General features: G+C 39.6%; 1 protein-coding gene across 1 annotated transcript in view; it reads right to left on the reverse strand.

The window, feature by feature from the left end:
• LOC110967662 (cytoplasmic dynein 2 heavy chain 1) overlaps positions 1-13136 on the reverse strand; it is a 134439-nt gene extending 121303 nt beyond the window's left edge. The window contains exons 1-20 of the mRNA XM_051957789.1: positions 13016-13136; positions 11587-11790; positions 10973-11146; positions 10447-10585; positions 9988-10106; positions 8905-9049; positions 8404-8549; positions 8119-8205; positions 6862-6996; positions 6419-6532; positions 6196-6307; positions 5290-5414; positions 4881-5056; positions 4506-4701; positions 4302-4397; positions 3877-4038; positions 3616-3714; positions 3115-3254; positions 2681-2909; positions 1813-1940 (exon numbers count right to left, since the gene is read on the reverse strand). Of these exons, the coding sequence (XP_051813749.1) occupies positions 1813-1940; positions 2681-2909; positions 3115-3254; positions 3616-3714; positions 3877-4038; positions 4302-4397; positions 4506-4701; positions 4881-5056; positions 5290-5414; positions 6196-6307; positions 6419-6532; positions 6862-6996; positions 8119-8205; positions 8404-8549; positions 8905-9049; positions 9988-10106; positions 10447-10585; positions 10973-11146; positions 11587-11769 (2705 nt within the window). The 5' untranslated portion in view covers positions 11770-11790; positions 13016-13136. The remainder of the gene's footprint in view (positions 1-1812; positions 1941-2680; positions 2910-3114; positions 3255-3615; positions 3715-3876; positions 4039-4301; positions 4398-4505; positions 4702-4880; positions 5057-5289; positions 5415-6195; positions 6308-6418; positions 6533-6861; positions 6997-8118; positions 8206-8403; positions 8550-8904; positions 9050-9987; positions 10107-10446; positions 10586-10972; positions 11147-11586; positions 11791-13015) is intronic.
• Positions 13137-17841: the final 4705 nt, after the last annotated feature.

Here is a 17841-nt window from a genome sequence, read left to right on the forward strand (position 1 = left end):
ACATAAATACCAGTTCAGTCACAGGCCCCGATTTTTTCCTCCTGGCCAAAACTCGACTTAGTACCTTTTCTAGAATGCTTTTGGTAAAATATTGTGCATTCACAGTGGTACCTTGAGACACAAAGTGCAGCTCAGAGACCTGAAATGGGCATAGCCACCCAAACCATACTATGAGCACTGAATTTTGCTTACTCAGAAGATGGTACTTTTTCACGATCATCTGTATAGATACTGTGGTTTTGGCTGTTGGGTGTTGGAAATAAGTAGAGAGGGCATCCATCAGAGAAAATCCAGTTCTCCCAGTCTTTTGGAGTCAGATTCATGTGCTTCTTTGTGAAAGTCAGTCTCTTCTCCTTTTGCAGCTTGATGAGTCACAGGGTACGTTGCTTCTTGGAAGCTTTCAGCCCCAACGTTTCTGTTTAATAATGATGCACAGTGCTCGTAGAAACATCATCTTCAAGCAAGATTTTTCAGCCTCTGACTGAGTCGCCGGCATGACTGGTGTGTTTTAACCTTGGCCTTTCTCATCAGATCCTTGGCTCTTGCAGTGTGACCCATTTTGGTGACAAACAATCAAACATGTTGTCCAGAACGACAATTTTGGGAAATGGTGTAGGCATCTTTTCAGTAACTGCCATGAGCTTTTCATCTGGATTTCTTTAGCTTGTTTTCTGTCCACAATCAACTTTTGCTGAAACAAGCAGTTCCTCCCAAATGCCTTCAAAGAAGTTTATCTACCATCACTGTAAATCTCGTATTTGGGAAGGATTCACAAGTTCTCAATAGGATTTAAGGAGGGTAAAGAAGGGGGTGAAGTCATTATTTAGTCATATTTAAGGCCTCTCCTGGCAGCTGAATAGTGGAGTCTTTGGATGTTCGCTGTTGACTTCTACCATCGTCCAGAAACTGCTGGTAAGTTTGGGAGTTGATTTTCTGTGAACTGAAAAAGGTTCAACGAGCTCATCCTTAAAGATAGCAGTCCATACCAGCCGGCACTCCTTCACCTTGCTGGTATTTGACTTGAATTTGTGACTCTGCCAGGGCCCATCCATCTGGTTCATTACGAGTCTTTTTTAGCCATCTTTCAAATCTTTGAAAAATATGTTGTCATGAATATTTTTGACCCAGCCTTAGTGACTGGGTCATGTTTTAGCCTTCTTCCCCTTGGTTATGTCAGCTGTACCCTTTGCTCTTATAAACACCCTATGTAGGATGCTGTTCTGGAATATGGTAGCACTGGAGGATAATCTGCTCCTGGTATCTTCACATTTCGTTTTTCTCAAGTCTTCTGCACTTAATTTGCACCTTTTTCGCTGGATGCATTTTTGCGACCCTGTTGACTACTTACAAAAAAACTTATAATTGCCTCGTGTTCACATCTCAATAGTTATGTCATTTCAAAAGTGTTGCATCCATCTGAAAGACTTTAGAAACAATTATACTCTTCAATATCAGTTAAATCAAATTTTTTAAGTCATTTACCAGAGAAGAAGTCAAACAATTATCCACGTTAATACAAGATTTTAATCACTTAATGCCATACCCTTCTTCATTATACAAATACATCTAACCTGAAAACGCTTCAATCCAAGGAGCACTGATGTTTATATGATTCAGAATTAGAAATTGTGCACAGAAATAATAAGGTCAGAATTCTTTTTTGGCTAATAATTGTTAATCTAGTGTGTCTGTATCTGTATAAAACATGTATTGTCGTATTTACTTTTCTATTGCTTGATTCTCTTTTGTGCTTTACAAGTATGAATATTATTTTAATTATGGTTAACTCTGTGTATTGTGTGTGATCTGTACCTGGGTAGACGTTCTGACTCTTTCCCTCTGGCTTTCAGGGCCTTGAAATTTCTCTCCCAGTCTTGCACGGAACTCAGATGCTTTTCTACTAACTTCTCTAAATCCACTTGGCCCAGCACCACCCACTCCTACAACACACACACATACAGAATCACAGTGAGGTTATGTGCAGTGCATATTTCCTAATTTCAAATGTTTCCATGTCAAAGGTGACCAAACAAGACATACATGACTAAATGAATAGAGAACTAAAGAAGAGGGGAGCTAAAAGAGAAGTTGGTTTCGGCTGAGGGCTTCCCCCAGTGATGTAGATATGCACGGCTGCAGACAAAAGGGAAAAGATATTATACTGTCCTCGCTGTTCTGTCTAGGCAGCATAAAGGGGAATGTGCTGACAATGAAAACAACTGATCTTTAGTACCTGAATAGAGAAGCATGACTGTGACCAAGTTTCATTCTTTCAAAAGGAAACAGCACTGCTATGGCTCATTGCATCGCTTCAATATTTAAAAACTCACAAAAGGTTAATCTGTTCACATTCATGTAAAATAACAGGAATCAGTGTTAAAATACAGATTCTTGGTTATATCAAATAAATATGGAACTGATTAGTTTGTATTTCATAGCTATTAGAAATGATCAAACTTTACTTCTGAGGCACAGCTGAAATCAGCTCTGGAGTGTGAAGGAACAGCAGGCTTATCACAAAATAAAATGTACTACAATATGTTAATTTTGTAAAGTGAGAATTACCCTATCAAGAAAAACCCTTTTCCTGCCATTATACGGATGCCTTCCCACAGGACGGTTAATAATGAATTACTGTCATAATCATGACTAGTTTCAAAGTCATTTGTTGTTTAAAAACCTTGAACTTGTGTTGTACGGCCTGCAGGCGGCTAAAGAGGTCCTCGGCCTTGCTGAAAATGGTGAGGAACCCAGAGGCATTTCTGTCAATCATGACGTTGAAGATAAGCTCCTCCCCCTGGGCGCTGACCCCTTTGAACTGGTTTGGGATTGAGATGAATCGCTTCATCTCCCTGAAATAGCGTGCTCGCACCTCCTCAAACGGTGGACGGAACTGTAAACGACCCTGCCTATTGAGCAGAATACAACAAAAGAAAAAAGGTGAGAGAGGAAGACGGAAAGTAGAGAAAAGTATGAGAATTAAAAGGTGGGGGGGAAAGGGAGACATCAATGTTAGTGGTTCGAGGTAAGGCGAAAACAGTAGAGAAAAGATGGCAACACACAGGAAAGAGCTAGAAAGCAGAAAGTTGGACATTTCAAAGCTGGTGCACTGACTTGAAAGTGAGGTCTATGTGTATTTCAGGCAAGTTCTTGTTCAGAGCTTCCAATCCAGTCTGATACTGGTGTTCAAGAGCCTTGTACAGCTGATGGTTCCAGTGCTGACGCCATGCCCGCATGTCATCAGACCTGAAGCCCTATACACACACACACACACACACACATTATCCTTTCAATGAGGACAAATACAATTATATAGTACACTTACATAGGATGAGTAGATTTTAAGTATGTGGTAAGCTTATAAGTCCATTTAAACCAACTGATATCATATTTGTTAGTTGTTATCAATTTTTATAATAACTACAGCACTGTATGGTGACCTTTCTCATCTTGTCCACATTTACAGTTTATATAGACAGTATAATTTCAAAGTAAGTTTAAAACCATGCAAATACATGTAGTTTATATTTATTAATAGTTCATCCAGTAAAAATATGTCACGAACAATTACAGGCCAGCAGCAAAGACACATTTATTTCCGTCTTTAATCGATACCTGAGCCTCCAGAGTGGCAAAGCCCGTACGGAGCTCCTGAAGGCCATCCTTCCACCGCTGCTGATGTCTCAATAGGTCAACATTCATCAGTGTCACCACCTAAGAAATGTAGCCAGAGGTGCAGAAACAAATGCACAGAGCCATAAAACTTTAGTTATGAACAGCAAATCAAGAGGGGAATTATTGTGCTTGTGAAGACATGTGGCCATGGCAAATAATTCAAATCAGTGCTAAATGCCTCTGCGCTTTAAAAGTCACCACCTTGTCGATAAAGTCAGTGTGCCATTTTCGTAACTTCCTGTTCTCGGTAGAGAGTTTCTCTGCCGCAGACTGCAGCTTGGTAATGTACACTTCTAAATCTTTGGGGTTGTCCCACGTAATCTGCAGTTTACCACCTGATTCCTTTGACTGAGAGCGAGGATTCTGAAAAAGAAAAGCAGAAACATTATCTCACATTTCTAAACATGAAATCAATGCCAGGCACAATTTAAAGCTCTCATGTTTAAAATATGTTGTTGTTTTTCATAAATTTCCTAAAGTGCATCTGCTATACTTTTACATAGACCTTAAAAAGTAAAAGCATAGAAAAAGGACGGTACATTTTTCTTTTGTAAGTACTGGGTTCCATTCTTAGACAAATAGTAATGCTAGCCTATAAAACACTGTTTTTCAGCAGTATGCAGTACCTTGATGACCTGTTCAAACGCCAGAGCAAGACTAAGCATCATAGGTCTCTGAGAGGGAATCATCTGTTGGTCGATGGTGTTGTAGAAATGGGCCACCTAAGACACAAGAACCAGCAATATCAGCATGATGCAACCCTTAACAGACATACATATATAAATGAGTGAGGATACTGTGTTTGCTTTTGTCTTATAACCAACTCTCACCTGTTTAAGGACAATGGCTTGTCTGTAGAATTTGTCTGCAGTATTAGCAGCCTGTTGTATCTTGGCTGGGATAGGAAATCCCAGGGCGGAGAGCTGCCTGACTTCTCTGAGCAGAGTGACCAGTCTGTCCGAGTACTGAATCTTCAGCTTGCCATCCACATGATCCAGGTCCATAACGCGGTTACTGGCCTGGAGACTTTACAGCAGGAGAGAGTCAAACTGAGAACACTGTAGCATTACATCTCTGCCAAGCTGCCACATGATAAATGAATGACAAAAATATTAATAGTTCCAATTAAGTTGAAATCCTACAGGGTTACTCTGTGCTTTTCTTGTGTGTTGTGAGTAAAGGTTAAGGGCTGCAAAATTTCCAACCTGATCCCTGACTTTGGATCAGCCAGTCCAGACAGTATATCTCTTGACCAGTCCTCAAACTGTTCCTGTTCATACGCCCTCAGAACTTCCAACAGGTCATCACAGAAATGCAGGAACCCTTTGAACCCAGACAGGTCTGAAAGCAGAGCCTCAGCTATGCGGACAGAGTCCTCCACCTAATGTAGGAACACAAGCACATGAAAATAAAAGAAAGGACACACTTATTTGCAGAGGGATTGTCCTGTAGTTGTAATGGTATGTAAAAAAGGCTGAAGTTGTGTTGTTCTACATCACCACAAAAGGTAATTTATTGTAAATATAGAGGTCAATGACAGACTGGAAATTTCATGACATTTAGTGGTTAGTCGCAGTTAGTACATGTAAGATACACAGACACACACTCAGCTACCTTGTGTAAGAGCTGTCGCACCCAAACTATTTTGTTGACCACTTCAGGGAGGTTTCTGCCAATGAGAGGCCCAAATTTGTCTCCAGGGCTTCCATGGCAACGATTCTCAAAGTCAGTCTTCAGCCCTAAAAAAAATCAAACGCAGATAGAGGTCAAAAATGAGAAGCAACTATGAGTCACTACTGACTTTCCCTATGTCGTATGCATCATTTGACATTTAGCATTCGTCTGACACCTGTATTCCTTGTCACTTTCTAGGAGTGAGGGCATATATTTCTGCCTTCAAGTACAGACATAGAACACTACATTCACATTTACTGTCCTGTTTAAAATTAATAACTCTGAAGCAATCTCAGGGGCTGGCTAACATGAAATTTACCTCTCTGAAGTGAACCAGGGTTTTTCAAAGTCTGACAATGTGGGGTCCCCCTTACACAAAATTAAGACAATGCTGTCTAAAATGAAACTAAAAATATCGGTGTCATGCCTGTGCATTCAGATTTGACTCAGTTTTGATTCATTTTGGTTCTCATTATAGCACTCAGGTGTTAAAGTCTTTAAAGTAACTGCCACCATTAGCTGTGTGTCACAGCCACTGCTGTTCTGACTGCATCGATAAATAGCCCAACTACCATAACTAAATTGTGATTTTTGTTTTTAGAACAGCAGCATAATTCATACTTGCCTCTTTCACTCAGTTCCACTGTTACAAATTCTCTGATCTGGTCGATAATGCTGGAATATATTACAGCATTTTTCAATAGTAAACAAAATCAGCAGCTGCATTTTCAACAAAATGTATGAACTAGGTTTATTCAGATTTTATATATTTTGTTCCACTGTGTAAACAAAATAGGCTGTGATCACTTTCTATTTAACAAAGCGCTTTCAGACTGAACTGTGTACCCTTATTGTAGTCTAGTATTCTGGCTAGTAGCATCTCTCTTTCCGACTGCAGCTCTTTACTGATGTTAGGACGTCTGATCAACTCCTTATGCTTTTGGAACACCTGCAACAGCTGGACAACAAACAAACACACAAGCACAGGGATATACCTTGCTGTAATTTCCCATCAGCACAAGCCCACACAATATTTTGCAACCTGAGCTGAAGCGGTGCGTTTCACTACCTGTTGTGGGTTGTCCTGCACATCGGCAATGTAAGTCTTTAGCCTCCCTGCAACCTCCTGTTCTGATGGAGCCATTAGGCGCTCAAACTGAGCCACAGCTGCTTTCCAAAGAGGCTACAAAACACATAAAACCATCATTCTCAGGGTCAACAATAGAAGCAGTGACGAAGGATAAAAAAAGGATCTTTAGTCATTACCCAAATAGACTGTGCAAAAGATGCAACTTCAATGTTTCTTTCAGAACATTTATTTGCTAAAGCCATATCCATACGCTGTACGGTATTTGTGTAGTCTAAATAATAATTTGTCAGAAGTAAAAGCTGATTATGGAGCTAATTGAGCTGCAACTCACTGAAAACACAATCATGTTTCCAATGAAGCAGAAGCAGTAAAACAATTCTGACATGACGGTACACATGCACATGAAGCTCTCTACATCGAACCTCAGTATAGGGGTTGTACTGAAGAGGGTTGAGTCCAGAGAATGGTTCAAAAACACGATCTGAGGTCAGAGCCTGCAGCGTCCCTCCTGGTAGCAAACACAGCAATTTCTCATGAACCACACGGAGAGTCACCACCTGGTAGACAAAAACAGGGAGAGTGCATTACCGTGTTATCAACAGCCAATATGTCCAGTTATCAGGCTCACAGGAGCCAACAGTATGACTCATAATGTCAGATGCTAGCAGGCAGATTGTTAGATTACTCCCACACTCTTCACACTCCATCAACAAGGGAAATGATATTGAAAAGAGGAAAAAGGCATGTGTGTATTTGTATGTGACAGTGATCTGGATCAATGTGGCCAAGTCAGTGGTCGTCTTTCGAGACAAAAAAAGCCCTTGCAAGATCAAACAAGGCTTAAAGACCATCATAGATGTGTACCGCAGGTAAGACATGGATTAATAAGTCTGTCCCGTTACAAACGACACAACCAAAGTGAGAAAAAAATATGCACAGAAATGTTTAATGAATATCACCAAAGAGCAGTACACACTTATCACTGTTGTATAATAGAAAATATACTCAAAAGGGGACTTTAAAAATATTTTTTTTAAAAATAACATCATGAAGTCTCTTTGATCAGTATATTTATGGCTCATTTCTCCTTCCTCCTCCTCTTAAAAAAATTCAAGTGAAAATTCCACATAAGGGTGGAGTCTGCAGTTCTGGAGAAAGAGGAGTGTATTTATCTAAATGACACACGTAGATAGTCATAATGGGTCAGATTTACCATCTCTCTTGGTATCACTCAGCCATATACCTGCCAACTCCTATCTCCCCTGATCTGTGCAATAGCATGAACATATAGAAGACATGCTGAATAGCACTGTGTGGATTGGTCACAGGAACTTTGTTTTTTCCCATGAACAGAGCTCGAGCTGTGAATGAACACTTGATTCGTTTTCAGCACACATGTGCTAATGCACACACACACACACACACACACACACACACACACACACACACACACACACACACACACAAAAAGTGTACTGGTTTCTGAAATTTGCTTCTTTACAAACAAGGCTAGGGCAACTAAAAAGATACTTTCAGGGGTATTTTAACAATTGCATTCAGTGCTACCATTGTGTCCAAAAGACGCGCATAGGAAAAGGGATAAACATGTACTTTCAAATAAAGTTCATTCAGCGTTAAGTACAAAAAAAGTGCTTTGGTGGACTTGGATCATATGTTACCTCATTCAATCTTTTCGCAAGGCAATGTAGGGATTGTGGGCAGTGCTTGTTTCCCTTCCAGGGGTGGGGAATATGTCTCTTCCATACCTGAGACAAAAGGCAATTGAGCATGTTTTCAGTGACAAATAAACACTGATGGTCTCCTTCTAGGTTCTATTTCACAAAAAAAGTAGACTGTCTGTCATATTTTATGTTTAAGTCCATTCTTTTCAGTTGAATTGAAACTAAATAAAATATGTTTATTTCCCATAATACTTTGTTTCCCTATTTCTATCTCTTTCTTACCTGTCCAGTCAAATGTTCACAGGCTATCACCCACTGTTCACAGATGGAAACAGCTGTTCTCAAGTTCTCTCTCACTGAAACAAAAGGCTCCTGAAAAATTTTAAGAGCACTCAGCTTCTTCTGGACAAATCTTCCCAGGGCTCCACCTTGTACATACAAAGGAATACATAAAGAAAAGACATCACAATCGCCACATGCAGATGTGCATGAAAACATATAAACATTGATAGAAAAACTGCACATGGCCACAGTTCCCTAAGCTCTTGTTAGATTTCTGTTGAAGGCAATATATTTTTCTTACGTTCCGTGTATGCATTAGTCAGTTTATCACAAGTAGTTCCAAGAAATGTAAAACCAGTTTCAGTTCTCATGAGATGTGCATTTCGTCAATAACCAAATGGCAAACTGGTCTTGACACATACTGCATCATAAAAACAACATCAGCAATTTTTTTTTTTTCATTTCCTGCTTTTGGTTTGTGTAAGTCTGAGAGAGTCCCACCAACAACATCCATGAGTCGGAGCATGCGAGTCTCTGGATAAGGCTCATAATCGGTCTGCCTCCAAACATCATCAAGAGTGTCTTTGCTCTGTTCCACCAGATCCACCACATCTGACATAGACAAGCCATCGAGACCACAGAACTCCTGGGTAGGAACAAAAAGACACATAGGGGCCGTTTACACGAGGACCATCTTAACAGAAAACGCAAAAGTGGCGTCTTGTCATTTCACGTTTAGATGAGTGGTTTTGAAGGAAATCTGCGTATATACAGTGACTCTATAGTGTGTGGAATTCTATTGGATATGCATGCCAGGCAGCTGGGTGGCGCTGTGATAAAACTCCGCCATGTCTACGCGCATACGTACTATCTCCCTTTTCGGTTCTCCGCCGTGGTAAATGTTCATGAATGGAATCTGTACAGATTCTGTACGTTTGTTGGTACGACTCCTGTAGTGTACATAGAGCTGCCAGAGTTGCTTGAAGGTACGAAGGATGGAAATAATCACACATCTTTGTTTACGTCCTTGTACCGGCTGGCAAACCAAAGCACGTATGTGACGTAATCGCGTACGTGACGTGGTCAGATCTCGGGAAAGTTTTGCGTTTTGCTGTTTAGACGGAAACGTAACGGCGGAGCGTTTTCTACTTTTCCACTCTGGAGGCCGGTTTCAAATTTTTGCGTTTTTAAGCCCCCAAAATGCCGTCCTCATACAAACAATAGGGTGTTCTGTTGAAATATTTTGACGTTTTTACCTGCAAGCGTCCTCGTGTAAACAGCCCCATAGTTTCATTTTGATTTTGTCCACATCTCTTTACAGCAACCTAAATAATTAGCTTCAAGAACAATTACTAAACACTACTCTTCTCACATAACTCACAATTTGGAGGTTTTCAGACTCAAAACAAAATGGCTTTGTTTCACTTATCTGTGAAATAATTTCTTAGGTACAATGGCAGATTATAGCTCTCATCACAATAACCATAGTACTAAACAGTATTCACCAAATTGATACGAAATAATTCTACTTCAGTTTTAATTTGTAAGTAATGACACTCGATATATGATTCTTGCCCAGCATACCTTTTTTATTGGTTCGAAATGGTCCGTGAAATATTTGGCCCTTTCTCTCACACTGTTCTTCTCAGCTGACTCAGAGAGATCCGCCCAGTACTGGAATTCATCACTGGGAGTCAGGATACCTGGAGACAATCCAAAACATATATTACAAGAAATTAGCTTTAGTTAAGAAAGTTTTTACTTTGAAAGATCATACACATTATTATTTTTGTGTACAATAAATATGTTATTTTTGTACACAGCACAGCATAAAGTTTGAATTTAAAGGGTTGCAAGTAGTCATAAATTTAGGCACAGTTGACAGAATGGCAATAACAACATCAAAATAGAATAGTATGGTAAGCACTTTACTTTCATATATACCAGCAAGATGCTTTGCCACAAAATCCAAGTATTTGAAAAAGCATTTACTATACTTCCATGACCATTCTGAATATTCCATCAGGCAAAAAATAGGCATACCCAGGACATCTTCCTCCTTACGGCCCTTCTTGGAAGAGGACTGTCCTCCAAGCTGGCGCACCACCGAACCCAGGCCCAGCTCCAGCTCACTCAGCAGGTCTGCCAACTTCGGGTCAAATGCTGAACGCCAGCGCTCATCCTTGGGAGAAAATACAGAGAGGTAAGTTTTAGAATAAGAGTATGGTGCTCTGATCCTGTGTGCAACATTGACTGGGCACCCAAAATCCTTTAGCTAAAGTTTTAGGAGAATACACGAAGAAAATGTATTTACAGTAACTTGTCATTCACGTTTATTGTCCTTTTCAATTGTAATCGTCATAGTATTATGTATAATTACAAATAAGGGACATGACTGATTAAAAGTTGAAATGTGTTTCAAAGAGGAACTTCAGAGACAAACTATCCTTATGTTTGCATGTATTTTTCGTTGACTGTGTCTTCCGTAATGGTTGATGTCATCACCCAGCTATATTTCAACTTTCAAATTACATCTATGAAATTCTTCATTCCACTAGGCTAGGCTCACCTTCAGCAGCACAGGTGCAAAAACCTGTTTGACAGCCTGGTAGAGGGTGTTGATGGGTGACTCCAGCATGGATGACACCAAGAGGCTCTGATGAAAGTTATCTTCAGTGATCACTGTGGGATGCAGTTTGAAGAACACCAACACCTTCTCTCCACTGTCCCCTGAAGCTTCAATCTGTTGAAGCAGAATAAAAATAAATAAATTGAGTGTCAAGTAAACATTTGTCAGTTAATCGTGCAACTCTTTAATGAATATTTTGTTGTCAAATAATCTTACATTAATAAAAAACTGACAACACTTAGAAATTGTCCACTATGGAGCGGCTGTTTAGACTAGAAATTAGGAAATTTGGGGAAATTGTTCCCAAAATTGTTGACATGTGATAAAGAATCGTTCCTGGAAGAATGTCTTGTTTGTGTGTGTGTGTTTTTTTTCCAGTTTTCAAAAATCATTTAAAATGACTGCTTATGTTAATTATGGTGCAGCTTTAAAATTTCTGGCAGTTTAACCAACTGATGACAAATTGCTTTCAGCTGGGTTCATTGCTCTGAGAGCTTTAAGGGAAATCTTTTCAACTTTAATTATTGTGATGATGTTTTCAGTAACTGGATTACCTTATTTGACAAGTGAAGTTCATTGTTACGTCTGCTGACAGACAAGACAAATTCATTCCCATCATCCAAGAAGCTGTTGAGCTCTTGGCTATCAGTCAGGGACGATGAGGGCTTTATTCCGTAGAAGTTTCCAGTTGTGGCCAGGATGAACTGCTTACGAGCATCGTGTGAACTGTGGGGCATCTTTCAGTTGGAGCTGAAGCACTGGTAGTGAGAAAGCAGAAGCATACAAAAAATAACAATGTAAAGTATCACACTGTGAGATGAATGGCTTAATAGTAGCCACTATGCAAAACTAATACTTCCAAAATCTTTTATTTTTCAAGCCTATTGACACTTCTTCCTAACTTAAAAGAAGAAGAGGTAAAGTAAATGAACCCAAACACATCGTACTACAACTTTTTCTGAGATTTGGCACAAAAAGAAAACTCTTGGAAACTCACTGTTCTTGTATGCCTAATCTGTAAGAGAAGTATTTCTGATGGAACATAATTTACATAAAATTATATAATTTTTTTTTGAAGGCGTTCCTAGACACACTAAGTTTTTCTTTAAACCAAGTCATGGTTCGTTGTTTGTTGACATGGAGGCTCTGTGCATGCACAGCAAAATGAGCAAGGAGCATGATAGAAACTCTGAAAAGGAAAATTTTGTTTCAAAATGAAAGGCAACCTCAGAGGTCACCACCACAAAGCTCTCTATGAACAGTAGAAAGCCAGATCTGAACGTCATACTAGGCGAAAAAATAAAACCTGAATGCCTCTGCCAGTGTTACACCACATGAAAAAGTTTCTAAACAGCTTTTCTCAATGTAAATGTACACTTTACAAAATCAACCTAATCATTCCACAATGATAAATTCTTCCCAAATAGATATTAATGGCAGCTGGTGGAAATTCCTGTATGTTTTCAGAATGGAACGCCAGCGTTGTTCACCAATATCCTGCAGGCCTAGCAAAAGCTAGTTAGATCAGACACTAACTTTAGTAAAAACCCAGCTGTATGCCCTGTAACCTAATACGCAATACAACTTTAAACCCAGAAACGCTGCAAATAATAAGCCGCACGACCATTCACGATCCAGCTAGAAGTTGTCAGTTTGCACCATTTTTGTGACAACGGTGTGAAAGCAGTGCTATCAGTGCTGATAGTTGCAGCGAGTAACTATGTGCTAGCGCTAAAACAACTCTCATCAAACTTAATGCCAATGCTTCTTTGTTTGGTCAGCTGTATCTTTTGCAGCGACAAGGCTAAATATGTTAGCAAAATTATGGGGAAGAACTACGGCAAAGCAATGACTTTGGCAGGTAAAATCACATCCGCTAGCTAGCTAACGTTAGCTCTTCCCGTGTGAATTAAAGTTAAGCGCATTAGCTAGACGGCTTTATTTTAGCATGCAAGCTAATTGATAGAGACGTTACTGTCATACCGCTTTGCCATGAAATGTATTCTTCTCGCAGCTTTTGGTAACTTAATCCATGGAGTGAAGTTCGTGTAGCAATGCTGCTAGTCTGTGTGCTCGCCAATGCTGGCGTGGTTACCTAGCAACAGCTACGTTACGCTGTATCACATGACACAGCGTAACGCAGTTTACTTAACTTTCTACTTCGAAAATACTGCAGCCAGACAGCAGCTCCTCCCGTGTTCTTGTGGTTTAAAGCTGGTCTGTAGACTTTGGGGCTTTTCCCTGAGATTTTCTCACTAAGACATTTCTAAGAAGCTATGACGAAGCACAAAACACCGGTTTAATTTATACTGTCATATCATGTTTTTTAAAGAAAATAAACAACCATATTTTCATTGAAAACGCCAGATTGCCACTTAATTTTATATTCATTCATAAATTATGAACTAAGTTGCAACTCAGTTCTCCCATTGTGCAGCAGGGATATATGGGGAGAGATATAACATGGGAAAAATGTTTAAGTGTTCAATTCAGTGGCAGGTCTTCCGTGGGGGCATGGGGGGGGCAGTGGTCACCCTCCCCCCCACCCCCGTGATCTGATTGGCCACCCCGTGTCCCCCCCCAAAAAATTTATATTACTGAAATTCCGATTTCATATATATATGGGATATATGTCTGTGTGTGTGTGTGTATATGTATATATATATATGTATACATACATATATATACACAGTGCCTTGTGAAAGTATTCGGCCCCCTTGAACTTTTCAACCTTTCGCCACATTTCAGGCTTCAAACATAAAGATGTAAAATTCTAATTTTTTTAATCAAGAATCAACAACAAGTGGGACACAATCGTGAAGTGGAACGAAATTTATTGGATATTTTAAACTTTTTTTACAAATAAAAACCTGAAAAGTGGGGCGTGCAATATTATTGGGCCCCCTTGCATTAATACTTTGTAGTGCCACCTTTTGCTGCAATTACAGCTGCAAGTCGCTTGGGGTATGTCTCTATCAGTTTTGCACATCCAGAGACTGAAATTCTTGCCCATTCTTCCTTGCAAAACAGCTGGAGCTCAGTGAGGTTGGATGGAGAGCGTTTGTGAACAGCAGTCTTCAGCTCTGCCCACAGATTCTCCATTGGATTCAGGTCTGGACTTTGACTTGGCCATTCTAACACCTGGATACGTTTATTTGTGAACCATTCCATTGTAGATTTGGCTTTATGTTTTGGATCATTGTCCTGTTGGAAGATAAATCTCCGTCCCAGTCTCAGGTCTTTTGCAGACTCCAACAGGTTTTCTTCCAGAATGCTCCTGTATTTGGCTCCATTCATCTTCCCATCAATTTGAACCATCTTCCCTGTCCCTGCTGAAGAAAAGCAGGCCCAAACCATGAGGCTGCCACCACCATGTTTGACAGTGGGGATGGTGTGTTCAGGGTGATGAGCTGTGTTGCTTTTACGCCAAACATATGGTTTTGCATTGTGGCCAAAAAGTTGGATTTTGGTTTCATCTGACCAGAGCACCTTCTTCCACATGTTTGGTGTGTCTCCCAGGTGGCTTGTGGCAAACTTCAAGCCAGACTTTTTATGGATATCTTTGAGAAATGGCTTTCTTCTTGCCACTCTTCCATAAAGGCCAGATTTGTGCAGTGTACGACTGATTGTTGTCCTATGGACAGACTCTCCCACCTCAGCTGTAGATCTCTGCAGTTCATCCAGAGTGATCATGGGCCTCTTGGCTGCATCTCTGATCCGTCTTCTCCTTGTTCCAGGTGAAAGTTTAGAGGGACGGCCGGGTCTTGGTAGATCTGCAGTGGTCTGATACTCCTTCCATTTCAATATGATTGCTTGCACAGTGCTCCTTGAGATGTTTAAAGCTTGGGAAATCTTTTGTATCCAAATCCAGCTTTAAACTTCTCCACAACAGTATCTGGGACCTGCCTGGTGTGTTCCTTGGTCTTCATGATGCTCTCTGCACTTTAAACAGAACCCTGAGACTATCACAGAGCAGGTGCATTTATACGGAGACTTGATTACACACAGGTGGATTCTATTTATCATCATCAGTCATTTAGGACAACATTGGATCATTCAGAGATCCTCACTGAACTTCTGGAGTGAGTTTGCTGCACTGAAAGTAAAGGGGCCGAATAATATTGCACACCCCACTTTTCAGGTTTTTATTTGTTAAAAAAGTTTAAAATATCCAATAAATTTCGTTCCACTTCATGATTGTGTCCCACTTGTTGTTGATTCTTGACAAAAAATTAAATTTTATATCTTTATGTTTGAAGCCTGAAATGTGGCGAAAGGTTGAAAAGTTCAAGGGGGCCGAATACTTTCACAAGGAACTGTGTATATATATATATGGGGCTGCACAGTGGAGGGTTAGGTCTTCCATATGTCTTCCATAATCATATGTAGTGTATGTCACAAAAGTATAAGTCCAAGGATTTAAATGCACTGTTTTAGATCTAATTTTAGACAATATTGGCACGGATATTGGCATGGATCCTATTTAATTGAGGGAAGGTAAGTGAGATAAATTGGTTTTTATAGGTATATATTGCCAGGCTAACTTACTACAAGGTCCTGGGGTCAAAACGAAGAGCAGGTTTCTTGTTCACCATCTTTTTCCCTTTTGTACAGTGTCTGTAAGCTGGATAGCCCCAGATATACTGTGTGGTACACTGTTTAACACAATTTGAAAATGAAATGACAATTCTAAATGTAAAATCTGATGTAGTGTTTTTAAGGCAGGTCTTCAACGTCAGATAAACACCTATCTTAAAGTGCTTATGTCTGTCATAGGTAGTTTTCTTCCTCAAGAAATCTCCTGGACCTTGGATTAGATCTTACTTTATGACTATGCTCAGTTGGGGATGCTGAACTTTAACATCAGGAAATGACTTTTGCTTAGATTGATCTCCATGAAAGTATACCTCAAACTCTGTACACAACAGGGATTCGCTGATGTAACTCAAGTTTCATCTCTGTTGCTGGCCCTGTTATAGAAACTGCTGTCACACCTTGCTTTTACATGCAACCCACAGAACAATTAAACCTCAGGAAGATCAGAAGGATCAGCACAATAACCTTTATCTTTATTGTGACAAGTAAGCTTAGCAGTAACACCCACAACCATATTTGCTCTCACACGTTACTTGAAACAGCCACTACCTTTACTACAAAGTGCACTGCTTGGTGAAAAAATGTAATCATAGTAATGTTATTTCTGTAGCACAGTCAAATTCAGGGTGCTTTAGAGAAAGAAACAGTGACAGAAAGTCAATTTGCAGTGCTCCTATAAAAGCACTTTTGATGGTGATAGTGAGCATTTGCTTCATTTTATCGGGCCACATATCAGATAAGAAGTTAACGGAGATGGCTGGTGGGAGTGAAAGCTAAAGTGAGTTTCAAAAATCCCCCTGAATAGTGAGAAATGATTTGTTTATTAACTCATGGGTATTTGCGATCACAGAGCCAGTCCACCCACACACTGCACAGTGGCCACACAGATTTCTGTGAGACTGATTTAGGGAACAAGTGACATGTACATTTTAGAAGATAATCTATAATGCCTTGTTTTCTGTGCTGTAATTTTTTTTTTTTTAAAAAGTAAAGTGTTGATTTGTATGTCACCGCTGAATAAATGTTCCCTCAGTATTAAATTTTATTTCTATCCTCTCCTCCAGTATGTGAAAGTTTCACAGTTAGGCTTCCACCTATTGCCAGTAACAGCCTTCCACAGTTATTTAGATCATCTCTTTATCATATTTAACTTCACATAAGTAACCTTTTGATAAGGCAGACAGGTCTTCAGGTGACTAAATTATATAGATCCCATCACTTTAGTTCCTATAGTCCTGTAAAGTATACTTTATATAAATGTACTGTTTAACTTTAAATAAAGTTTTATATGTGTAAATCTGTGCTAAAGGCTAAATAAAATAAAAATACAGAAGAGTCAATGTCCATGAACGTTAAGGCTTTAATTTCCAGTTACGATTTCCTCAAAATTGTTGGGAACACATTTGAAAAATCCCCCAAAAATCCTTTAACACCGGCGCCCTGCCTGCTCCATGTTTCACACAGATAGATGGACCGCTTCCCACCTGGAAATCACAAATTATGTCGTTTTTTTCCCTCACTGCTCCAGTGGTAAGTGTCATGACATCAGTGAAAGGAAAATTTACAAGGAGCAATGAAAGTACTACGAGTACAAAGTGGAATGAGAGTCATCCTGTTTCAAAACTGGGTTAAGCATGCGTCAGTCTTTATTTTCCAAATGTCAAACAAACTATAAATTCAAATTTTTTAAATCAAGTTTATATGTTAGAGATTCTGTTAATTTGGAAACCTTACAAATTGGAAGATAAGCAAGTAATGAAAATGGCTCATTGCAGTACTTGGTACTGTATGTCTTTAGACTGAGAGCTTTAAAAAAAAATAAAAGAGAGAGAGATGAAAAACAGAAGTGAAAAGATGTTCTGCAATATATAATGAAAAAGACCAAAGAGCAAGACGTGAATGTGAAATGCTCTGTGGTTAGCAACCAGCTGCAGAGGTATTCAGTACATGTTCAAGAAAATAGCACACCACCTGTAATGTAACGCCGTAGACAGACCACACTGGTGAAAAAATAGAGTTCTTTGTAATACAAAGTCACAAAACAGATACCTTCATGCATCAAACTTAATTTGGAAGTTTGTGGAAAATCCATCAGGTCAGCAGTACTGTTGTTGGTACCACAATTACGTAACCGCTACAACTTGGAAAATGTCAGACTACAACTATTATTGGTTAACACGGATGAGCAAAATGTAAATTGTGCAACTGGACAT

Source organism: Acanthochromis polyacanthus, chromosome 13, assembly GCF_021347895.1.
Source record: "Acanthochromis polyacanthus isolate Apoly-LR-REF ecotype Palm Island chromosome 13, KAUST_Apoly_ChrSc, whole genome shotgun sequence".
In the NCBI taxonomy this organism is placed as follows: Eukaryota; Metazoa; Chordata; class Actinopteri; family Pomacentridae; genus Acanthochromis; species Acanthochromis polyacanthus.